We start from the raw sequence: 26,050 nt of genomic DNA on the forward strand, positions 1-26,050 counted from the left end.
CAGGCAGAGACTGTATCCCTGATAATTAGTTGGTTTTTGTATATTTTTCTGAGAGTCTCTAATGAAAGGAAGCCATGTAGGAAGGCTGACTGTTATAGGCTATTTTCTGCCTACAGTATTTTATAATTAAACGTAATTGGTGATTTTTAGAGGAAAGGTTTATAAACATGTTTCCATACAATTTAGCAAAATGCAGCTTTATTGTATGTGGGGATGTCTGCACGCCAGAAACAAGGCCTAGCAGCTGCCACACATTCAACACTTGGGCCTGAGACCAGTAGGAATGTTTTCCGTGTTTTGCACAGAACATAGGTTCGCCCTCATAGTGAACAGGAATCAAAAGTAGCCAACTCGACTCCTCTGGGCTGGACCCCAAATTCATAAAGGTGATTTCGAGGGACCCTATGCCCTAATGTTGCTGCTTTTCACAGCGAGCTCTATGACCCAGCTTTGCCTACTATCAGCTGTTCTCAGATACACGGGGGAAAGCATGCCATAGACACGGGGACATTGTTAGCAGGTCACCAGTGACATCCTCAGAGCACCGCTATGGGTCCATTCTTTCTTATATAGGACACACTTGAGAAAGCAGAGTTGTGGCTCTCCTAACTTTCATGACTCAGGGGACAGCTACTACTGTCCCCTTCCCTACCACATAATCATTTAAGGACCCGTTTCATTTACCGCAGTAGCTCCCACCTCCAGTGGAGCTGTTCCCTTTAGGCACATCAGTGTGAGGAGATGGTACCTCAAGAAGAGTCATGGTTCTATTTAAAGCAGGCATCTTTTTTTAAAACTTACAGAATATTGAGAAAGAAAGTTTAGATTTTATATCTAAGCCTATTAAATAGACATCAGAGAGAAAGTGTTTTCTCCATTCCCACTCCTGGCCTTCATTGTGCTTTCCCTGGTCATTGTATCTCTCCAGAGGTATCCCATGCAAAGAAGGATTTGCTATGAGGAAGCCTCATTTTGCTTTATCTGGTTGACAATATAGTTGCAAGACGAGTGCACATTTACTCAGCAACACCTGTCTCTTTAAGCTGCTGCAAATCACAGATGCATAAACTTCTTTCCCTGGTCCCTGGTTGGTGGACAAAGATGTCTGGGGAATTGGATGTCACACTGTAGGAACAGCATGTGCCACACATCTGTAGATCCATCTCTTCCTCAGAGCTTGACAAAGGCATGATGCTCTGCCTGCCGCATCTGCACTCTCTATAACACATGGATTAACATCAGTTTCTGTAATAGCAGGAATAAAGCAATGCCTAGTGGGTATCAGGTGCTCTATGCATGACTATTTTCTTGTTACCTGTTTTAATATTTGATATTTACATAAATATTGTTATTGTGTATAGTAGATATAATTAAATACATGCATTCTACAGTATATATTCTAGTTCTATATTTGCTATGTAAGACCCAATGATAGAGTATCTATGTATAGTATCTAATATTCACTCATTATATTATCATCTCACCTAGATTTTATAGATGAGGCTGTGAGTTTAAATGGTAGAGCTGGGATTTGAACTCAGGTACCATGGGTCAAGCCCAAATTTAAGATGTCCCATCCCTTGCTCTGCTGAGAATGATAGGAAAGATAATAGGACTTCCCAAGAGCAGCACTAGGCACAGTCCCTTTGTCACTAATACATAGTAACAGTGTATGCAAATGAAGTCAAATTCATGGTAACACTGTATACAGAGCTCCTAAACTACAGTTCAGAGTTAAGTATGCTCTGACCATTTGCTAACGCGTAGCTATACCAACTATCCACTGTTCCCTGAAGCCCTGCTGTAGCCCACTAGCCAGAAGAGCAATGGGGTAGCCATTAGGCACCCGAGAGGCAGCAGCATCAGATGTTTTGGGTCAACTCTCATTTTATTTTGAATAGAAACAAAAGTTCTTTCTGGAAACAGCAAGGAGCAACAAGAAGCACAAGGAACTCTTCCTCCTTCCCCAGTGGGACAGAAGCCCTTTAAACACCTCCCTCCTGATGGAGACAGTTCACCAAGCAATGATGGGCAGTCTAGCATCTTTTCTGAGTCCCAAGAAAGACAGCACCCGTACTTCCTGACACCCAGAGTCCCTTTGTCTGTGTTTCTTTGCCCTATACAAGTCACATGTGCCTCTCCACAGGAAGATGATACTGCTCAGATAGAGAAAAAGTTCCCCAAAGGTAAGGAGTGAGGGTGGCCATCCCCGGGCTCTTTCTTGATGCACATAAAGAAATAAGCTCAGTGCCTTTCTGGGATGGTTCACACAGCTGGCATTCTAGTAGTGTTGGGGGAAACAGGGAGGAGCAGGACTACCAAGTAGACATAGTGCATAGGCTTAGGCTCAGAAGACTGCCAGGAAGACGGCAGACTCTGTGACTGAGCTTTGGAAGGTCTGGGGAGCTGGGGCAGCTGCCCTGAATGTAGCATGCCCCCCAGCTGCCCAGGCCCCCAGTAACTGTCTGGCATGGATAATAACTAAGGGGTACAGTCCCCGACACATAACTACCACTTTACATGACCTCCTTGGGCCCCACAGTGTCCACAGGCAAGCAGGCTATCTCCATTTCCCACAGAGGAAATAACCAAGTGGGACCCAGGAATCCTATCCCTGTAGGTCAAGGTGCTGACCACTCCTAGGTGCTGTAGTGAACAGTTCTGTGTGAAAAGACAGGCGGACATGACAGAGAATGAACTCTGGTCCCTAGTACCATCAGGAGAGAATCTGGACTTCTGATTGTTCCGAAGATTTTTTTTTTCTTAAAGAACATGGAAAAAGACAGAAGGATATATATGATATCATATGGTTTGGGGTGATAAAAGTTAAAGTGATTATGGTTATTGGTCAAAGTAATGTTACTGGGAGTTGGTTCTTATGTTTTGAACCATCAGTCGGTGGCAGAAGCAATTATTATAAACACCTGTCATGACTGGGCGCTGTGGTCAATACTCTCCGCAGTGGAGAAGGCACAGTGTATGTTGAATACTGTGGGACCTGAGAACGCCCACACTCAGAGATGGTCAGGGCAGAGGTGTATCTGTCCAGGATGATTCTAAGCCGGAACTTGAGATGGCAATGTTATTAGAGTCTTAAGGTGAGACTTCAGGAAAAGACACACAGAGGGGTGGAGGGAAAAGTGCACATAGCCAGAGCTCCAGGGAGGCCTGGGCTGCTTTGGAGAATTGTGAGAGGCCCAGGAGGCCAACACCAGAGCCAGGGTCTTCTGATTCTTCAAGGACCCTGTGGTTTAAGTTGGAAGAGGCAGCCTCTACACCCACTGCAAGATTCTGGACTGTAAATTAAGTAGTAGATGGTACAGTGTGGTTAAGGCATGATCCTAAACCCACCTTATGATTAGGCTGCAGAATGTAGGCAGCAGGAATGCATCCTGTCTTAAGAAGGGAAGGAGGGGCCCTGACAGTCAGGACTCAGCCTGGAGATGAGGATTCTTGAGGCAGAACCAAAGGCACTTAGTGGAGATCAAAGGCCATTTGGGGCAAGATGATGCTGGGTTAGGACAAAGAAGGAGTTAGGTGAGGCTGGTGGGGCTGAGAAGGTGCGGTGGAGAGTTCAGGAGTTCGGAGGGGGAGGACAGGCTACGGTGATAGAAGGGACCTATCCTTGCATTTGCCGTCAAGGCTGAGTCAGGAAATAACCTGGGACAGATATTCATTCTATTCTACTCATCCCAGAAATGGCCTCACCTGGGCTGCTAAGGGGTCAGCTCATATTCCGACTCTTTCCACAAGAGGAAACTAAAAGGGCCCCAGGAAAGGGGCCCCACCAGCTTTGAGAGAGAAACCCCTGATTACTTATGTGAAGCCAGTGGTCGACTCTGGAAAATTAAGGGGAGGGCTACATAATTGAACAACATCCCTGGTCATTATATCATTAGCGTGGCAAACACAAGACAGATTAATACGCTGTCTTGAAACAAGTGAACTGTAATAATTACACGCTTAACGTGAAATCCAGACTAAAATAGTCTCCTCTCATCCTGAGTAAAGGCATTCTGAACACTGTAGTCTAAGAAACACCTCCCTGGCCTAACTAGCCAGTCATGGACTTGGGCTGACTGCCCCGGTGACAAAGGCAGCCATGAAGGTCTATGATGAGACGGGATCCCATGAGCTTAACAAGGTTCATTAATAACTCACTGGCATCTCTCTTTTCTAAACTGCCTTGTGTGTCTTCTTCTTGTGTCTGGGAGCTGGGCGGGAGAGCCGCTGGGTGCCCTCTAAATGGGCTGTAAATCTGCCTTCCTAGATTACACCTGCTGCGACTTGGTTGTAAAACTAAAGGAATGCAAGAAGCACGAGGACCTCCTTGCTGCTCCTGAGTCCTCACCAGCAATACCCTCTCCACCAGCCGCAGAGGAACCACGGAGCTCTGACCCGTTGGAAGGGAGTTCTGAGCCTCGGCACCTGCTGTCAAGCTCCATGACCTTGCAGGTAAAAGGCCATTAGCTCCTCCCCATCCTGCTGGACTCTCTCCCAAGGGAGACTTCTCCTGGGGAGTGTGGCATATACCTTGACCTCACTTCTGCCTGTGACTGCAAATCTCCCTGTCTGTGTCACTGGCCTCTCCCTAACCCTTTCCCACCTCTCTTCTGCTGATTGCCTCCTGGAGACAAGGACACAGGTAGCTCTACCAGGTAAGAATGAGGACTATGGGTACTAGCAAGCATGACCATAGCAATGAAAGAGTGCCCAGAGGTCACGTGGATCACTTCACATTGGATTTTCAAAAAATCCCTATCAGATGAGGGTCCCTATACACCCCGTAGTCAGATGAGGGTGCACAGTCTTTAAGAGATTCCCAAATCATGCAACCATGAGTTGAAAGACATGAAAGATTTTTCTTTTAGTTCCTCCTCTTATTATAGAAGTAACATACATATATCGATTAAAGGTATAACATTTAAGAGGGTGGATGACCTCAGAGAAAATTGCCACCACTAGCATTCTGCATAGCCAGATGTACTTTTGGGGGAGGCCCTGGCCGTGGGGTGCACCTCTCTCTGGATGAGAAGAAAGCTCCATTGGCTCACCACTGCAGCCCTGAACCTTGATGAGCCTGCGATAAACATCCAGGGTAGTCCCCAAATCCTGAACCACTAAGATGTCTGCAGAGGCACGGACAATGAAGCAGCAACCACACTTGGGCCAGCAGCCCATTCTCGGGGCCTTTATCTCCAGCCTTGACCCTTCCCCAAAGCTTCTGCACATTTAGTGACTGGTGAGTCAGACACTTGCTAGCCAATAGCTCACATTGCCAAAGAGACTCCTTGATCAAGTGCAGCTGCCAGGGGCCCATGCATGATGTGGATGGAGCTCAGAGTGTGTTCCTCTCTGAGCCTCCAGTGGCAGGAAGGGGACTAGGACCAAGGAGCACTTCTAGCCTGGCAGTATACCCAGCGAACCTGTGCTGAGCCCCTGCTGTAGGCAGACCCAGGACAGTGCCTGTGAGACATACGAAGTTATTGAGATGTGGCATGTGTCTTCTTCTACAGCTTAGCATAGAGACAGCCACGCGGGACTCACTCTTGCACAAGGCAGTCTTTGAGGGTACCACAATGCTCTGGTTGGCCTTGAAGACCCAGTAAAACCTATTGGGAGTGGCTGCCGTTGGCACACTTTCTAATAGAAGGATTTGAGCAGAGACATTCAAGGGCTCGGGAGTTGGTACAGCGAACGGCAGCAGGGGATAAGTGTGAGGTGTATACTACTGAGCACCAGCACAAGTGTCCACTAAGCTACCCTGAGCCCTGTTGCTTATATCTGTCCAATAGGAACAAAGATGACTGACTTCCAGAATCCATGTGGGGATTCACAAAGAGAATGAGTACAAGTGATTTCCCCAGCATCTGCCATGGCAGCTCTGCAATGGTGCTTTGTGCAGGGAGCACAGAGGGAGAGACTGCTGTGGAGACGGAGGGGATTCTGATCTTTCCTGGGATGCTCACAGAATCCCTCTATCTCACAAAGAAGCCTACCTTTTTCTACCCAGGAGAAGCAGTTCCCATAAGCCACAGATAGGACTTCTGAAAAGCCATTTTCCATGCCAGGAAGACCATGCATGTGCTCCTTAAGACTCCTCCTCTCCCAGCAGAAATGAGTATACAACTGTCTAGCACCTGCATTCCAATCCCACCCATCTCTCTTAGAATGTCGAATGGCAGAACCCTCAGATTTGGGATCCTCAGCAGCAAGTGATTTGGCAGCGTGAATTCTCGTGGGCAGATGTTGGTCGTTGGTAGTCAGTGACTTCAATGCTAGTTATTGCTTGGTCCTGCTGCAGTGGGGTCTGTGCTGCTGGCTGGAACTGACCTCCAGCAGCTTGTCATCAATGTTCCCGTACCATCTTTACCACATGGGCATGTGGAGGGGGGATGATGACATGGATTTACACTGTGGCTTTTGCCCGCTCAGGGTTGTGTTCTTGATTGGCTCCCGCTGAGTACATGGAATGGATGGGTTGTTTCCTGGTCTCCCTTCTCTCAAAAAAATAAAATCTGATTCTGTTCTTGGTCCCAATTAGGAAGCTCTGGAAGTCCGTAGACCTCAGTTTATTTCTCGCTCACAAGAACGGCTGCAGAAACTTAAGCACATGGTACAGCAAAGGAAAGCGCAACAAAAGGAAAACCTGGGGCAGAAGCAGAGCCTACTTCCTGTCCGTGCCCACAAGAAGCAGTTCACCGTTCCCCATCCTCTTAGTGGTAAGCTACAGGTGGCTCAGGAGGCCTGAGTAGAGGGGGGGGGCAGGTATTCTCAGGCCTGGAGCCTGCACTGAAGGTTCAAATGATGATCTTAATGATCTCAAATTATACCACTGGCATGAGCAGACCTCAGCATCCTGAAGCCTTCTCTGGGAGCCAGCTCATTGTGAGAGGTTACATATGGGCATGCAACTCAGCAGAAATCACTTGGGATGCAGATTTGCCATTCCAGCTGGGAAAGGAGCCGCATCACTGTAGGAGCCAGGATAGCAAGTTCAAATTCTTGACTCCTAACGGATGTTTGCGAGCGATCTCCTCTGCCCTTTATAGATTGCAAAACAGACCTTGGGGCGAGAAGTTGACTCCAGCTTGTCTGCATCAACATTTGTCATCTTGAGACCTCTTCCTGCTATGAGCTCAGAGGAAGGATGGCCAGCTTGCCCAGCACTGCGAAGGCCAGGGTTGAGTCGACCCTGAGAGGCAGGGCACTCTCCTCAGAGCAGAAGTTAGCAGGGACCTTTACTGGGGCCAGCACTATGTGTGTGTGTGTGTGGGGGGGGGGGGGTTGGGAACATGACTGTGACTGTGAGCAAGACTGACCTCAGTCTTCTTCATGGACCTCATAAACAAGCCCTTGAACTAGCAAGAATAACAAGAGATGAAGGCAAAGACTGGAACATCAGAGCACTTACAAACGGACTGCCAACTCAAATCTTAAAATCTGGAGGCTTGGAGAAGCCTTTGGTTTATGGCTGTGAATGCAGGAATGAGGTCCCTAGGAAAATGTTTTGGACCCCGGGAGGTGAAATCATGAGTGTGGTTCTGAGTAAAAGTCCTCTGGGGGAAATAACCATCTTCAATAAAGTGCAGCTTAGCAAGTTTACCAAGCTCTCAGGAGGAGGGAGATGCAGGAGACAGAGAAGAGGGCCTCTGTAATAGGTTCCTATTAGACTCATCTGTGGGTAGACTGGCTTCTTCCCGCCCTCCAGAGCACTTCAGGAGAACTGTCTAGAGACCCCAGCAAGGGCGCCCTTGAGTACATTGTTGTTAGGTAAGGGATCTGGCAGGTTACCTGCTGCTTCCATCCCGTGACACATTCCAGGATGATGAGAAACGAAGACAGCCAGAGAGATGTGCAAAAGGCTGGCCCACTGCACACTGGGTGTCTAGCTAGTGTTCCAAGCTAGGTGCGAGCACAGACTTGGTCTAGATGTGTTCTCTAGGGGACCATTAAATCTCTAGCTCAACAAAGAGCAGCTGTTTCAGGCACAGCTGTCTCAAGGTGCTGTGAAGACCAAATGGCAGCCACAGTGGGACTAACTCCTTGGAACATTCTTACACACAAAGCATAAAAGATTTTACATGGTCAAAGTGTTAGACTACCAACACCGATGTCAACTGATAATCACAGCAAACACACACACACACACAGGATGGCACTGGAGAATCTCCATTTTCAGCTTTCAGTGTGTGTGCAGGAAGCAGCAGAGACCTGTGGCTGTCGGGAGCTTATTCAGTATGGCGATGTATTCGTTCACTTTACATCACTGTAACAAATAATCTGAGACAAATCAGCTTACAAGGAGAAAAGGGTTGATTCAGGCTCAGTTTTTGAAGTTTTGTTATCATCAGTAAGCACCATTGCCTCTCGGCATACAGCAAGGCAGGAGCGCATCATGGTGAGATGTATACAAAGTGGAGCAAAGATGCTCATCGCCCAGCAGCCAGGAAGCAAAGGAGAGAAGAGACCAAGATCCCACATTGTCTTTCAAGGGCACATCTTTAATGACCTGGAAATGCCTACTTTACCCCATCTCTTAAAGTCTGTGCTACCTTCCTGCAGCTCCAAGCTTGGGGCTGGGCCTTTCACACACAGGAAGATATACTACAGATCCAAACCATAGCAGGGTGGATGTGGCTTTGGGCTCCTCCCCTTCCTGTATGGGAGGGGACATGGCTTTTATATACCTATGTTACTTTCTTGCCATGCTGTAAGAAATTGCTACATATATTCTTAAAACCGTGAACATACATTCTTTCAGAGTTCTGGGAACCAGGGGTCAAAATAAAGGCACCTGCAGGGCCAGTCTTGTCTGGAGGCTCAGAGCAAAAACACACCACATCCTCTCTCCCAACTTTGGTGGCTTCTGGCCATCCCTGGTGCTGCTTGGCTCATGCTTGGTCCCCTGCAGCCTGCCTTTGTCTTTACACGACCTTCTTCCTATGTCTGTGTGCGTTTGAATCCAATTTCCTCTTCTCATACTGAGCTGAAGTCCACCCATCCAGTGTGACCACATATTAACTTGATTATATCTGCAAGGACCAGATTTCCAGTGACAAGGTCAAAAGAAGGTCACAGTCACAGTTTTTGGAATTTGGACTTGAATGTATCTTTTTGTGTATATGTCTGTGGGGAGGGGACAACTCTGATTGCAACAGTCAGTTTTGATGTTTTTTCCCAAACAAATCTAAGTTCATGTGCCTCTAAATGAACATTTAAAAACTGTATATAATAAAAGGGGCCCAGTCTGGATGCATAGTATTAAATAACCAGTCACCTTTTTATTCCCCAAATTCCAAGGCAGTTCTGGCCACTGGAATGCTCTTGGGGGGACTTGACCAGCACGGATTTTACGGCTATTCCAACTGTCCCTGTGGTACGGACGTGTTGAGGAGAGCTTTATTTCTGTGTTTGTTTGTCTTAGGTCAGATCGGACAAGTCCTGAAACCAGAGCCTTGTGTAAGCTCAGGCTAGCGAGAGGGAAGGTTTAAGGCCCCATTAAACAAGTCTACAGTATGCATCTTGTCTTCAGCCTGTCTGCTGGCAAGATGATAAAAGCAAAATGCAGATGTTTCCTTACATGCTAAATTAGTTCATAAATCATGTGTGCGAATGAGCCCTGGCTGCAGCGTTGAGACGTCTGATGGAAGGAAGGCTCAGGTTTGCTTTTCCATGCCGGGGTAGCTGCCTCTGATCAGAAGCAGTCTTGGCTCAGGGACAGACCCGAGAGATTCAGGTGGTGGGAGCTCTGGCACCTGACAAGGCTGGGAGAGGCAAGACCCTGGGTGTGCAGGAGCAATGACAGAAGGGACCAGGGGCCAGCTGTTTCATGTTGCCTGATAAGTTCTAAGCAGTCTCAGAGGCTTGCGGACAGATTGCAGTGTGTGTGTGTGTGTGTGTGTGTGTGTGAGTGTGTGTGTGTGTGTGTGTGTGTGTGCACATGTGCACACATATGGGGGTGTAAGTGCTAATTAGGGCTAAGGGTCTCTGTTTGAAGGGCAGGGGAAGTTTTATGAGCAGTTTGGGGTGACAGAGGGCTCATGAAGTAGCTTTATAAACTCCTGGCTCCGGTCCCCAGCTCCTGGTGGGGAGCTTCCCATTGCATGGAGGTGAATGGACACCAAGCAGGTGGGTTCTGGTACAGGGTGGGTGGGAGGAAAGCACGAGAATGAGAAGTGATGGGAGATGCTCAGTGTAACTATGGAGATGGGATTAAGGGAGATGGGAGGGCCAGGAATCAGCTCAAGCAAAAGTGACCATAGGGAGGCTAAATGGTACAGCCACTAAATTCGGTCTTGGTGCAGGGGTCAGAAGATGGAGTAGCTTGCTGTGTGGATGGGCTGAGGGCCAGAAGCAGTAAAGGTAGAGGCTAAGGAAGGTCCTAGGGCATAAGGAGGTAGGAAAGTTTCTTAGGTGGAAATGTAAGTAACAGGTGGCAATTACTGAGCTATGTAAGAAAAACTGAGATGATAAATACTCTAGCCTGTGGGCTTCTGTCTTCCTCCCAGGTCAGCGCTCTATCAACTCCTTGGGGTCACCTGGAACAATAAGCAAGGCTTCCCCATCAGCTCTTTGCAGGATCACGAGAAAATTGAGTCATGCATAGGATCCTAGGTAGACTGAGCCTTGTACAAAAGCTAGCCATGACCTAAGGGTTGAGTGTTTTTGGAATTAGCTTTTGCTTCTTCCTTTCAAACAGAACCCCAAGCAGCCTGACTGTATTTGGGAAACATCAAGTATAGCCACGCGGGCACCTGCGATTAGCAGGGTTTGTACCTGGAACAGGTGGGTGGTGGTCCTTGCCATTCCCTATTGACACATTCAGGACTTCATCCTGTTCAAAGCTCCCCATGCTTGACCTTGACCATCTTCCACTGGAGTCTCGGACTCTCCCTGGGTTGCACCCCCATCCTGTTCAGATCCCTCCCACCACATCTCTGCCATTTTCTCCCTAGTTAGTTTCATTGTCTATCCTTCTGCACTCCTGGAAGATGACAAAACACTCGCTGGAACCAAGTCTGCCCCTTCTCTCGGTAGCACGGCACTCCGCCTGAGCTCATATCCAGCTTCTTTAAACTCTTACCTCTAAAATCTCCCCCTTGACCCCTAAGCTGGAGTATGGAGGCTTTTGCTTCTCCACTGAACTCTTTTGCAAAGATGAGTTACTACTGCTACCTCAATGCTATAGACTCAGCCTGGCAGGGCCCCATATAGCCAGCCTGCATGGCCTGGCTACTTCAGCCCCTTTCCCAACCTCTTATCATGGCCTTCTTCCATGGCTCTTCCTAATTTGGTTATGTATCTGACCTTTAGGCCTGCAGAAAATCCACCAGAAGCCTCTGCTTCCGTAAGCCCCTTTTTCTTCTATGCCCCCATTGTTGTTCAGTTCTTAAACACTTCTAAATCTCCTCCCTCCGTGCCTTCTCATTTTGGATTATCCTCTGTGGGTGTCCTGGAGGAATGTCCCCAACCAGAAAGAAACATGGGTGGCCCCATGGCACACCAAGACTCCCTGCTGGATCTCATGAATCAGACGGACTTAATCTGAATTTCATTATCCACACTTTCCAAGGTGAGCCAAGCCTTTCAAATCACGGGCCAGCAGAAGGATGGAATTCTCTAGAAGGCACTTGTAAATTTCCTTTCCCAGAAGATTGTTGACAGTGCTTGGCTGCTTTGCATTCTCGGAGCATCCAGGGGGGAGATGTGACTCAGTAGATAAGCCATAGAAGCAGATGTGATCGCCACAGCTCCTGCAGCCAGCCTAGCAGGGCCACAGCATCCTTTACTTCTGCCCCCATCTGATCCCAGGAATGGTTTCCCATAAAACATTGAAAGAAATATTTGTGGTCAGCTCTCCCAGTGTTAACCTCAGAGGAATTTTAAAATGTGCTTATCAGAGAAAAGTAAATTTTCCTTTATCAGCTCACAGAAGGAAAAAAAAAAACAGGAAGCCTGAGCTACTTGAAGACTCCTGATTCAGAGCCCTCCATGGGCAGACTTTTTTTTTTTTTTTTTTTACAATGCAAAAACAAAGAATCTTTTAATTGAGAGTTCAAAACTGGATCCTTTGTCTGTTTGACACGGCACTGGAGTAGGAGAGACCCCAAGTAGCAGTGGTGCAGGGTGTCTGGAGGACTACAGACTGCAAAGGAACAGACTCAGGTTGATGTACCTCTGAACTGGGAGCACCTGTCTGGTTAATTGGTAGTCTGCAGCTGCAAGGGTGGTGCTATCATTTGGGCAGCTGCTGTAGTTACCACATTCCACCTTTATCAGAAAAGAATGCCCGGAGCCTGCTAGCTTAGCCTGTCCATGGGCAGACTTAAGACCCTGCGAAGGGAAGCCCTACTGCATTGCTTTGTGCTTTTAAGAAGGGTGGGAATCTAATTCTATAGTAGAATTAGGGTTACAGGATGAGGTCATTTCCAATCACAATAATAAAAAGTCGGAGCCCTGGTCTGCCAGGGGTAGGAAAAATGGCTTTCTAAGTGATTTGCCCAATGGCCTAGGTTTTGTTTTCCAAATGACTTCCTTTGGGCTCCACGAGACCGTTAAGTAATAAACTGTGTAAAAACTCTAAGGAAACAGTTTATGAAGTTTATCAATAGTCTGTAAGTCTCCACTTCTTATGATTCTCAGAGGCGGGGTGAAACAAGTGGAGAGCCCTAGAATCTGAGCAAAGAGTTTGATAAACTATGTGACTAGCAGTGGCTGCGGTGGCTTTGAGGGCAAGGGATGTGACTTGTGTTTGAACCTGTCATTTAAGAGCACAGGTGTTTTAGCTTTACCCCAGCTTTGTTGGCAAAAAGTATACAAACTTGTGCTGTGCACTATCCCTTCATTAAGAAGTGTACTACAAGATAATAAGATGGCTGTCATGTACACAGCCAGCACCCGCCTACTTATTCTTTTGTGGTGAGAACCATTAAGATGTTCCAATGAACTTGAGGTTGAATGCTTCCTGATACTCTCTGGTCACCTCGGTGTAAAGCAGGTCTTCAGAACATTCTTCCTTTTAAATAACCCAACTTTTATCCCCTTGGCCAGCCTCTCCCAGACCCTCTTCTCCAGCCCCTGAAACCTCCATCTAGTCTGTGCTTCTGTGAGTGCCATTGTGAAGCCCTGCAGTGTTTATCTTTCTCCAGCCTATTTATCTCATTTATCATAAGGGTTGACCGTTTTATAATGACTTTTTCTCTTTAAAAAAAAAAAAACCAAAAAATATAAAAAATAAAAATAAAGCTGAAACAGTAAATCCCTCCAAAAATAAAAATAAAATTTAGGCCGTATCCCCTTCTACCCTGGTCTCATTTTCATCAGATTCCTCTGCTCATTATATATTGTTGTTATAAACAACATTTTATATATACATATGTGTGTATAAAATATATATTATATATGATTATATATATGCACATTATATATTATACATAATGTATTACAGATTATACATTGTGTATAATTGTATATTATGCATATAATATATGATATATAATATATATATATCACTACAAGCAACGAACACAGGAGTGCAGATGTCTTTCCTACACACCCTTCGGTCTCCTTTGAAATGCAAGGGAATTGACACCCCGCAGTGTGAGGACCACATCTTTAGACAGTTCATTTAGTTCCTAAGGAGTCAGTTCCTACCAGCAGTGTGTAAGGGCCCCTCTTCTTCACCCCTCTCCTGCAGTTCGGGTAGTTCTTTTTTTTTCCTCATTGCAGCTATTCCAACAGAGATCAGTGGTGTCTTAGTGTGGGCTCAGTTTGTATTTCTATCTAGTTGTATATTGTGAGCATTTTTTTCCATATGTCTAATGACCACTTGAGAAATGGCTTTTGAGGTCTTTCACACATTTGAATAGCCAAGTGCTTTTCTTGATGTTGGTGGAGTATTTTCCTCATATATTTTAAAAATTAACTTTTTATCGGATGTATGGTTTACAAATATCTCCTTCTGTCTTACAGATTATCTCTTCATGCGGTTAATTTTTCTCTTGGATGCACAAAATGTTTTAATTAGAATCTTCTAACTAAACTTTTTGGTTCTTGTGCTTTGGCAGTCATAATCCAGAAACGCATTGTCTGGAACAGTGTCATGGAGCCTTTTCCAAATGTTTTCTTAAAGTGGTTTTACTCGTCAAGGTCCTACCCTTAAGTCTTCAGTCCGTTTTGAATTGATGATGGGAGATAAGGGTTCATTTTTATACTGCACATCATAGCACCATTGATTGAAGGGACTGCCCTTTGTCCACTGTGTGTTTTCAGTGATTTTGTCAGAGATCGGTTGAACATATGTGGAGTTATTTCTGGGTTCTCTATTCTGTTCTGCAGTCTGTATGCTGGTTCTAGGCTGGAGTCCTGCTGTTTGATTACTATTGCTTTATGGTAGATAGTAAAGTCAGGTAGCATGGTGCCTCTAGTGGGTTCTTTACTTGAGGTGCCTTTGTCTAGTTAGGGGTTTTTGTGGATTCATGTGAATTTTAGCAATTTTTCTTGTTTTGTGAAAAACGTCATCTTGAGAATCATATAGGCATTGCATTGGATGTGTAGATCATTGTGAGTTGTAAAGGTATTTCAACAATATTCTTTAAATTCTTGAGAAAGGGGTTATATTTCCTCTTATTAACTTCATTTCCAATTCCTCAGCATTTTATAGTATAAACCTTTCCTAACCTACTTAAATTTATTCTTAGTTTCATTTTTGGTGAAACTATTAATATGGGAAACTTCTTGATTACTTTTCCATCTATTTCATTGATAGCATATGGAAACAATGATTATGTATGTGCTGAATCCGGTTCTTATTCCAGCAGTTTTAGCTACTATCTTTAGGAATTCCTTTATGATAAGGTCATGTCTTCTTCATACAAAGATAATCTCCCTTCTGGATGCCCCTTGTCTAGTTTTACAGACAAACGGAAGTGGTGACGGTGGCCATCCTTGCTTTGTTCCTGATCTTAGTGGGAAAACTACCACGTCTGTGGTGTTCATTAAAATGTTCACTTTGTCGTTTGTGCCCCAAAGTATGCTGAAGTATATTCTCTCTTTACTTCATATCTTAATATATTGAGTTTGGTTTGTCTTTTATTATTACAGGATGTTGAGATTTGTCAAATAATGGTTTTTCTCTTTGGTTCTATTAATAGTGTGTAACACACACACACACACGAGGGAACAATCATATTTGACAGGTGAACAAGCCTTTAAATCACTGAGTGATACTGAGTTCATCTTACTCATTGTTCATCAAAAACTTTTGCCACGAAGTCCATCACTCAATTATGTGTGTCTAGATTGGGTGCTAAGATAACACAGCCACTTAAAATTAATTTAAGAATTCTCTCTTCAGTTGTCTGCAAGTGCCCAGGAACCTCTATTGGAGATCACTGAGCTCTTAGGTAGAAGCCAACAATGACGCCTTCAGGCTTCTCCTTGGTGGGATTGTTAAGAAAAAAAAAAAGTTTCTTCTTGAATGTCTTCATGTACTATTAGCCTGTACTGGTTTTCTCTTTCTTCTAGACGTATTCTTGGTAGAGTTTGTCTTCTCGGGGATTTATGCTCTTCTTCAAGGGTATCTGGGTTGTAGATATAATTGTACACAGCTGTCTCTCAGGATCCTTTTGTATTTCTGTGGTATCAGTTGCAATGTCTCCCCTAATGTCTGATTCCATTCTTTTGAATGTTTTCTTTTTTTAATGTAAAGGTTTGTCAGTTTTCTTTATCTTTTCAAACCCAACTCACATTTTAAAATTAATATTCTGTGTGTGTCCTTGTGTGCGCGCTAACCTCTGCATGCATGTGGGGGTAAGATGAGACCTCAGGAAATCCATTCTCCTTCCTACCTTTGCAGGGATCTAGCAATGGAAATCAGGCTCTCTGGCAAGCACCCTTACCTGCTGAGCGATCGAATCAGCTTTCAGGCCCAACCCTTCACTATCTCAGTCCTCTGTGTTTCCAGGCTTCCTTTCACTTGTTTCTGCTTTCTTTGTTGTCAGCCCCTCCTCCTTCTAACTCTGGTCTTAGTCTGTTCTTAATACCAATCTTCGAGTAGAGAATGTTACATCATCTTGTGAACTCTTCATGAGTGTAGGCATCTGAACTTCCCGCTCAGAGTTGCTTTTGCCAATCCTGAGTGTATTGGTCAGCTCTTCCACTTCTTTGCATTCTTCTTCAGCCCTTTGATTGTGCTGATGCATCCTATTTAATCTCCGTATACTTGTGAACTTTTCTGCAACTGATTTTCACTTTATACTACTGTGACTATAGAATTTTAGCCTTATGCTTGCTGGGGCGTGCCTGTGGCTGAACACATGATATGTCCCAAAGCATGTATTTCATGCTCTTAGAAAAGAATGCATTTTTTTGATGTTTAGAGGTAGAATGTTCTATGTATGTCTGTTAGGTCCATTTGATTTAAAGGGTGGCTAAAGTTGAATGGTTGAATTTTCTGCATTGATTTTCTGTCCTTTGACAGAATCCACTATTGAAAGTGAGATCATATATAATCCCCCAATATTGCATAACTCTCTTCAGGCCTGTTACCTACTTAGTACATTTAGGTATTCCTATGTTGAGTGCACACGCATGCATGTGTGTGTGTATGTATGTATGTGTGTGTATGTATATGTGTTTTATTCTCTTCATGAATTTCCTCCTGTTCTTAGCAATATTTCCCTTTATTGCATCATTAACCTCATCTTTACATAAACCTTCTTGTCTCTCTCCCCATGTTTAGCTTGGCCTATTTGTCCTGATCTAAGCATAGCCTCTCTTGGTTGCTTTGGGTTCCCCTTTTCATGAAGCATCTTTCCTATTGCTATCCTTCTAGTCTGCATACCATTAAAGCTAGAGCAAGTTCTCAGAAGCAGTATACAGGTATATTTTGTTTTGTGTTTATTTATTTATATTTATGACTATTTTAATTTTTATTGACCTGAAGAAGGCCTTGCTATACCCCAGGCTGACATTGAACTAGAAATGCTCCAGATTCTACTCCCCAGGTGCTAGGATCACAGACCTGTGCACTAGACCTGACTGTTTTTCATCTGTGCTTTTCACTCTGTGACTCCCCCCCCCCAGCTTATTTTATGCATATGGATGTTTTGCCTGGATGTATGCATGATATCACATACATGCAGTGCCTGTGGAGGCCAGAAGAGGAGGTCAGATCCCCTGGGGCTAGAGTTAGAGATCATTACGAACTGTCGTGTATGTAGGTATTAGAAGTTGAACCCTGGTCCTCTGGAAACACATTCACAGCTCTTAAAACACTGAGCCATCTCTCTAGACCCGACTCTGACATTTGGTAGAGAATTTAATTCATTTACACTCCAGATAATTGATGAAAAGTAAGAACTTCCTAAAAATTTTCTCCTATATTTTATAGCTTTTTGGTGGTTTTCCTTTTTTTGATGTCTTCTGTGTTGATATTTTGTAGTGATGGAATTAGCCTTTTTTTTTTATTTTTTAAGTAACGTTTCCATCTATTCTTTGAGAATTTCATAATGATCATTTTCATTGCCCTTCCAGCTCCTACCCACCTTCCTGCCCATCCAAGTTGTGTGTGTGTGTGTGTGTGTGTGTGTGTGTGTGTCTTTTAAACCAACCAAGTCTCAGTTTGTATTGGCTGACTCCTACTTGGGGTGAGGCCTGTGTTGGAGTGTAGTTGAAATACCAAATGTCTCTCCATTGCAGAAACTGACTTTCCCTCTCCAAGCAGCAATCAAATGCCAATAGCTTATTAGCTAATGGTAGGACCTTGTGTTCCCCTCCCCTAGTTTGCGCCTGTATAACAAGCTGCTTAAACTAGTAGTAGTTTAACCTTACTTGAATGTTAAAAAAAAAAAGCATTTATTTATAAAGTTTGAGGGTTCATGTACTTGGAATACTGGAATAGGAAAAAATTTTATGTCTCAAAATTACACCTCCCCACAAAATACCTCCAAGTATATTTTTCTTCCACACTACCAATATTTTACTTTTTGGTGAAATCACTTACACGGTTCATATTGCATCTCCCTTACCTTACCTATTTTTTAATCATCCCTATCTTTTCACCTATTAGAGGTAAGAATCACTTTTGTGGCAGCATCACAGCATTAGAAACCTCTGATTTGGGCTGCCTGTGCACTTTCTCAGTGGTGTTCACACCATGGGTTTTCCTGTTGAGTTTGCAGTCTTTTGTTTCCGCTTGAAGAATGTCCTTCTCCATTTGCTGCAAAGCAGGCTGAATGGACTTCTTCAGGGAAAGCCGTTATGAGTTTATTTCTGGAGTGCTTTGTCAACTAAAGTGTATTGGGTCAGCATTTCTGCTGTGGCTTCTCCTTAGGCTTTGAGATGTGTCCATCCATCGCCTCTTGGAAATTGATGTGAGCTGAGAGATCTGAATGCCCTGGGTAACATGAGCATCTTCTTTCTCTGTCTACTTCCAGGACTCTGTGTGTTTGATTTTGGAAGTTTCACTGTGTGTGTTGGTGTAGTCTTCTCTGCGAGAACTCTAATTGGAAGCAGTTGGCGTTCCCTGCACATAGGCGTTCATAACTTTCCCCAGACTTTCAGCTATGTTTTTTTTTTAAACTCTCTGCCCCCTTCTCTTTCTCTTTTGGAATCTTGTAATACAATATTTTAGGTTTCTTAATGATGTCTCCTAAAGCACGGAGACTTTCTCTATTCTTTATTTTCCTATGACTAGATATTTTCAAATAACCCGTTTTTGAGTTCAAATTCTTCCTTCTGCTTGATCAATCTGACTATTGACAATCTAATACATTTCTCATTTTATTTATTGTAGTTTTTAGCTTCAGAATTGCAGAGCTTTCCCCTCTTTCAAAAGAACCCATTTCAATCTGGTAAACTTTTTATTTTCTTCATTTATTATTTCCCTAATTTCATCGAACTATTTCTTTGTGTTCGTTTATAGTATGGTGAGCTTCCTTCAATCATTTTGAATTCTTTTTCAGGGAATTCATGGATCTCAGTCTCTTTGGTACCAGCTGCTGTACAATGGTTGTATTCTTTGGAAGTGTGTTTCCTTGGATTCTCATGTTTCTTGCCTCATATTGATATCTACACATATAATGGAGTGGCTCTTTACAAGCTGGCTCTTTGGGGTTAAGGATAGTCGCCTCTGTGGATGGGTGTAAGGGAACTAGTTGGGTGGCTGTGCCACCTCTGGACCCAATGACAACACAGTGAAGTAAGTCTGTGTAGTTGTTAGCTGAGGTTGGTTATACCTGAGATTACTGCTGTCCATAATGGCAGCAAAGGCTGTTGGGGTCCTCCTGGTCTGTCATTCTCCTACTGAGGAAACCATAGGCAAGGAGCCTCTCTTGGCACTTGGTCTGGCTTGCAGTGGTGTTGGCAACAATGTTATTCATGATGCTGTGCAGTGCCATGGGTTCAGGATCTGAAACACCAGCACTTTTGAAGGGACCAAGGACTAGAACCTGCATATTTTCCAGAATATGTGAAGTATACCAAACTGTATAATAATAATAATTATGATGATGATTATTATATAACAATTAATAATAATAATAATAATAGCTATTGTTATTACTATCCACAGCAGCAGCAAAGTTGGGTTTTGCTATGTAGTTATGGCTGACCTGGTACTCAGTATGTAGCTTAAGCTATTCTCAATGTCATAGCAGTCCTTCTGCCCCAACTTCTTTAATGCTGGAATTAAAGGTATGTGTTACCTTGACTAACCAGGTTTTCTTTGGTTGATGAAGATGAAATCCCATCCAATGAGTGCTGATACTTTAAAATATAAATTAATTAAATTTAATGGTTAATGTCCTGGAGTTGGTTTTTCTCCTTTTTCAGTGTCCTCTATCCCAATACTACCTACAGTTCCAGAGGAGGAGCTACGCTTCTTAGAGTTATTTTGAAAAATGTTGGTGCTTTTTATAATATTTTCTCTCGGAAGTTCATAATGCCTGGGGCTGTTAAAGACACTTAAAAATCCTGCACTGAAGATAAGTTGGTTGATAATCTTTTCAATCTTGGACTGTTTCAAAAGTCCACGTTGGAGACATCATTCTGAGATTTTTGTTTTTTCTTTGTTTATGCCCATCACACTTACTAAAGAAGCCCCAACTAGAGCTGCAATTTCCCCCTTTTCCGTGGGAATGTAGGACTGTGAGGAAAGGCTGTCCCTGTCACCCCATGGTGCTTTGGTCCAACAGTGCCTAGAAGGGATGCCTGGAGCCCTGAGGCCTGTCTGGCCAGCAGACAGTACCGGGCCTATTTCTATCAGTGACTAATTCTTCCTCACTGGAAGGTTGCCTAGCTCTGGTCCTTGCCCAGAACTGTGTCCATGCTGGCTCCCATGTAATCTGTGATGGTGCCCAGCATGAAGTTTCTGGAAAAAGAAGAGTCTGTCGCAGACCCTTGGGAAGTGCTTCGAAGATGCTAGCATACAAAATAAGCACAGAAAAGAGAGCCTGCCAGACAGAGCAGAGCCTGAGCTGACAAAATGACCAGAAGATGGAGTGGATGGTGGAGACCTGACCTGGGTTGCTTCCCCCTTCACATGTGGCCCTGGGAGTGGGGCCTGATGCTGTGTTGCCATGGCATGGGGAAGTTCTGTGAATACACAAAGCCCAGCTTCTAGACTCAGCAAATGGAAACGTCTGATGCTGGTGGGTCAGTTACTTTTCTCATTCTGGTGTTCAAATAACTGAGAAAAGAAGCTCCGGGATGGACAGGCTCCTCGGTTTAAGGGGGCAGCCATTATGGTAGGGAATGCATACTGGCAGAGCTGAAGGTAGCTGGGCACACTGCATCTGTAGCCAGGGTCAATATTAGCTCTCACCCCTAATCGGAGTGGCATGTCACATCAACCACGGTTAAGTTCTAGCATAACTAGGTTCCATGGAGCAACTAAGATGTTTTCTATAAGGGCTTTGTTATTGAGCGTAAGTGCAGATTTGACTAGGTATCCTATGTCTGGCATTCCTGTCTCAAGGCTGCAAAGTCCTTGGGGGCTTGGCTAGCTTCTTACCCTTTATACTACTTTTGTCATAGTAACATGTCCTCACATATAGGTGTCTTAGCTCTTTGTCAGCTTGACACAGTTAGACTTAGCTATGATTCAGGCAAGATGAAAAAAATCACCCTGTGTACATCACAAAAGCATACTACTTAACTTATGGACACTTATATTACCTTCATGTAGGATCTCCTGTTTTGTTGAATTAGATCACTAAGGATTGGGGGTCCTTAAATTTCAAGGTCAAATGAAGCTGCCCATCTTCCAAGTGGAGTTTCTTCTATTTCCTAGATATTATGGAATCTCCTGGGATGTAGCAGGCATATGCCTTCCTTTGGAAGTTGCCAGGGGCCCTTTGGTGTTCACTTTGGGGTTTCTGGTCTCAAGGAAGGTAGGGATCTGGTTTAGTTTGGCAGCCTCTGTTGCTACCAACACTAATGAATGGAATTTCTGTAAGTGTGACTTATGGGCTCATGTGTCCTTTGAAATCTTTAGAAAGTGTTACAGGCTAACCTACAGGCTTTCACAGGGAACTGCTGAAGGTTGCTTGATCCGTTGCTGGCCAGGCACTAAGCATCAGTATGGGGCATCTCATGTCTTCTGATTGGAGGGATAGAGTGTGGATAGGGAGAAGGTACTGAACTGGGCAGTGGGAAGGGATGGAAAAAGGACTCTCCTTGCTTTTGGGTGTTTATATGCTACTTTGGGGAAAGGAGGCCGGTAAACAGCTGTAATTCAAATCTAGACTCTTATAGGAGAGGGCCTATAAATGGAGTCAGGGGAAGGATGACAGGGTTGGTGCTCATGGGTCCCAGAAGAGCAGGATGGCTATGGAGTGCATCAGGAGCCTATTTCCCTGCACAACTGGTCCTCATCCTTGTTCTTCATGTGTGGATGGCAGCCCTGTTACTGCCCGTCACAGCAGGGAGGTTCTGGCTGCCATAGTCTCGGGGGGCCCTTTCACTCACCACACTGCAGCTCAGTCCTTCACTCCCTACCACCTTGTCTTCTCACAGGAACCCTCAGATGGTGGCCCTGATCTTAGGCAGAAAGAACGCTTTCCCCAGTCCGCCTGGAACCTCTACTCCATCTTATGTCTCAATGCCATTTGTTTTCTAGAGATTTTCTTGGGATTTTTTTTACTTCCTTTAGTCCAGAAGGGACAGAGAGCTATTCTGCCTTTTGAAACTCTCGTGTGTGTTTGCATGATACTCGGCACACAGCTTCATTTTCATAGCCACAGCAGCCTCTCTGGGGCTTGCACTTCTGTCCCGTGCTCCTGGATCAAGGTGTTCACCAAGTGCAGCTGTCAGCAGGGACAGGATTCCGCATAAGCAGGACAGGACTCTAGAAAGGTATGGTTAATTTCTGAAGTTCTCTTTAGATCACCCCACTATTGTCCACTTCAGATAAATTCGTGGCCCCAGAGTGATGAGGTAGACAAACATGATGAGGGCAATCCAACTGAACTGAATCTCAGAAACCACAGTGTGATGGCTCCAGCCAGCTGCTTAGCAGAGATCACTCAATGAGCAGCCCTGTGGTCTTAGAATATATGCAGAGGGGCCCTAGAACACACCGCATACCCACTCTCCCCAGAAGGCCAGTCTTTAATGCTTTTATGGAAGACTTCAGGAGGGGCAGACCAGGCACCTACTCCCCAAGGCAGCTTATTGGCTCTGCTCTGTTCCAATAGGCAGGACTTGGTGTGAGTGTTTCTCAGGGGAAGTAATCATGTCTATAGCATTCTTTCAAGAGCTCAGGGTGACCAAGGAAAGGCTCCTGGGGATTCCTTGCTGAAACAGATCGTCTTGTAGGGTTGATTGTCACATAAAAACTGAAGAGGGAAGGTGACGCTTTGCCATCCGGTGGGAGCTGTAAATGTTTGCGGGAGGCAAGAGTCTCAGCCCCCGAGCAACCAGCTGTGCTGGCATCAGGGTGGTCCTGGCTGCTTACTGGTGACATGACACTGTCAAGAGGCTGCATGCTAAGGCTGCCAGTCCCCCATATGTGCTCCCACACATAACTGGTGTAGAGATTGTAATAAATACCTGCCCATGTTTATACATGTCAATGAGATTTGGAGACTTGGGTTTTACAGAAACAGCATCCAAAAGGGGGCTTAGTACCTAGTTGCCTGTTGACTTTGAAATGATCAGGGGCTTAGGAATGCTTGGCCTTGCTAAATGATGTCAGAAAGAGGGCCTGGTAGTGATGGTGGTGGTGGTGGTGGTGTGTATGTGTGGTTGTGTGTATGTATGTGTATGTGGTGTGTGTGGTGTGTGTGGTATGTGTTGTGTGTGTGTATATAGATGGTATGTGTGGTGTGTATTATGTGTGTGTGGTATGTGTGGTGTGTGTGTATGTGTGTGTGTGGTGTGTGTATGTGTGTATGTATGTGGTATGTGTGGTGTGTCGTGTGTGTGGTTGTGGTATGTGTGGTGTGTGGTGTATGTTATGTGTGTGTATGGTATCTGTGGTGTGTGTATGTGTTGTGTGAGTATATTAGCAGTCGTGGTGTGTGTAGTGTGTGTGTGTGTATGTATGCATGTGTGGTGTTTGTGTGGTGTGTGTGTTCTCCAGAATGTAGCTTACCTTGGATATTTTAATGGAGAGAAGTCCCCTCTATTTGAGTGATACTAGAGTAAATATAATTGTGGTCTCTTCCCTCCAAAGCCGTCAGAATATACACAGCTCTGAAAAAATCCGCAAAAGATCCAGAAGGAAGTTGAAAATGGTTCTCACCAGTGCCTTAGTTTTATAAGAGGAAGATTTCTGTAAGCAGGAATGAGCAGATGGGATTTCATCTGTATCTTTGAGCAAAGCGTACATCTCACAAATCAGCGTGAGGGAGGAAGGCTTTATGCTGGCTCTCAGTTGGAGGATGCCGGCCTTCGTGGCCAGGGAAGACACATCAGCAGAAGCAGCTCACAGCTGTGGCAGTAAGAATATGCAATGGTTTGTTTTTACCTGGGTGGATCAGGAAGTAGAGACCCAGTGGGAAGCCAAGGCATCCATAGAAACTTCAAGACCAGCCCCTTAGCATCCCATTTCCTCCAGCAAGGCCTTACCTTCAAACGTGCTACCAAGTAGTCTAACTCATGAGTTCCTGGGGAACGTGTACCATAATCTATCCCATGAAATGAATCCCATATGAGTCATACTGTCTGTGTCCTTGAAGAGCTATAAAAGGAAGAGTGTGTGGGAAAACGAATGTGGGATTGATCTCATGAGAAATGGAAGAACGCTTGTTCATAGTTCTCAGAAAACAGATTCTGTAGCCACAAGTGGGTGGCAGTGTGTTGCAGTCAAGAGTGCCCATGTACAGCGCTAGGCTAATAGAGACTGAAACCCAGACTTGTCTCTCACTGATGCACAGTGAACCTGGCAGGTAAAACTTTGGAAACAAATGGACCATGGCCCTATAAACACAGAACATGGCCAACGTCACAGGGTTGGGAGGAAGAGTGCAATCATGGGAGGACACTTCTGCAAGTGCAGGCAGGATCATTGTGATCACTCAGATGCCCAATGTCCCCACCTCTGCCTGCCCATGGGCCCGCACAAACTGCCAGAGGCCATTTGAGATACTTTGTCAATTTACTGCAACCAAGAATCACCAGCAAAGAGAGTCTCAGTGAGGGATTGATCTAGATTAGTTTGGTGTGTGTCTGTGTACACACACACACACAAGCATATTTTATGGTATATGTGTGTGTATGTGTGGTGTGTGCATGGTGTGTGTGTGTAGTGTATGTGTGTGTGGTGTGTGTGTGGTGTTTGTGTGATGTGTGGTGTATATGTGTGGTGTGTATGTGTGTGCATGTGTGTATGTGTGTGGTGTGTGTTTTTGTGGTGTGCATGTGTGTATGTGTCTGGTGTGGTATATATATGTGGTGTACATATGTATGTATATGTGTGTGTACATTTGGATTGTCTTGATCGTCTTAATTGGTATGAAAAGACCTAGACTAAAAATGGGCAATGCCATCCCTGGGTCTAGGGCCCTGGCATATGTAAGAGTAGAGAGTCTAGTTGAGCAGTAAGCGACCATGCCTTTCTCGTTGTTCTTTTTCTGCTTCTGACTATGGCTATGACTAGCTGCCTCGTGTTCTTCCCTTGACTTCCCTGAAATGATGGACTATAACCTGGAACTGTAAGGCAAATAAACCCCTTCTCCTTTAAGTTGTTTGGTTTTGTTCTATCGGGATGTTTTATGACAGCAACAGACACGAAACTAAAACACTGTACAAGGCAGATGGAGTCTTCTTCTCAGGCGAAGTTAGAGCCACTCAGAACACGTTTGCTGCATGGATTCACTCCCTCCAGGGAGATGCACACTCTGCCTTCTGCCCCTCCCTTTTCTCCTGGCTAGGAGGCCCCCATCACTTATCCCACTTAACAGAAGAGCTTGGTGATTTTAAGCAAACTCAAAATCCATAGCAACCACCTTCCCCAGGGTGGGTGCGAGACCACCAGCCTTGAGCCTTCTTGGTTACATACCTGTTTGTTTTGTACCTGTCTAAGACCGCTGGGTCCAGGGATTTGACCTCCTGCCCTCACACGGCTGCAAACAGTTCAGAAAACAGCCATGCAAGTGTCTGGTGGCTTGTCTCTCCTTTGGTTTCCTCCTGGAAACAGAACCAGAGCTTAATTGTGGTATTCAAGTGCCCTGAAGAGACAGATCAGGGGGAAAATGAACATCTGATTTCCAGAATAGACCCCATACCAGTGGACTGGAGATTATAAAACAAGTAGAACCCCCCCCTCCCAGGATACAGTGCATAGATCTACACTGGCTCCACCCTGGCCTCCAGTAGCTCCAAAAGAATGCTAATCCAAAATTGGGTCTGAGACTTTGTGTAATGCTTCCTCTCCCTCCCTAAGGGAAGTCTTCAAATATGCACACATTTGCTTGCCCACGGCCCAGACAGACTTAACTGGTACTTCATAGTGATACTCTATTCACGCTGGGAAATTCCGGGAGCCCCATCTGGGGTGGAGGCCTGGGTGGGGCACCAGGAGGAGCTGTGGCTCATCACGTCG

General features: G+C 44.9%; 1 protein-coding gene across 2 annotated transcripts in view; it reads left to right on the forward strand.

Moving 5' to 3' along the window:
• The window catches only part of CUNH10orf90 (chromosome unknown C10orf90 homolog), a 228,561-nt gene that overhangs the window by 195,679 nt on the left and 6,832 nt on the right, over positions 1–26,050 (forward strand). For both annotated transcript variants that reach the window (XM_041666941.1, XM_041666943.1), the window contains exons 3-4: positions 4,271–4,455; positions 6,545–6,722. In XM_041666941.1, coding sequence (XP_041522875.1) covers positions 4,271–4,455; positions 6,545–6,722 — 363 coding nt within the window. The remainder of the gene's footprint in view (positions 1–4,270; positions 4,456–6,544; positions 6,723–26,050) is intronic.

Source organism: Microtus oregoni, unplaced genomic scaffold (assembly GCF_018167655.1).
Source record: "Microtus oregoni isolate MIOR12 unplaced genomic scaffold, Mior012 000016F_ref0000370, whole genome shotgun sequence".
In the NCBI taxonomy this organism is placed as follows: Eukaryota; Metazoa; Chordata; class Mammalia; order Rodentia; family Cricetidae; genus Microtus; species Microtus oregoni.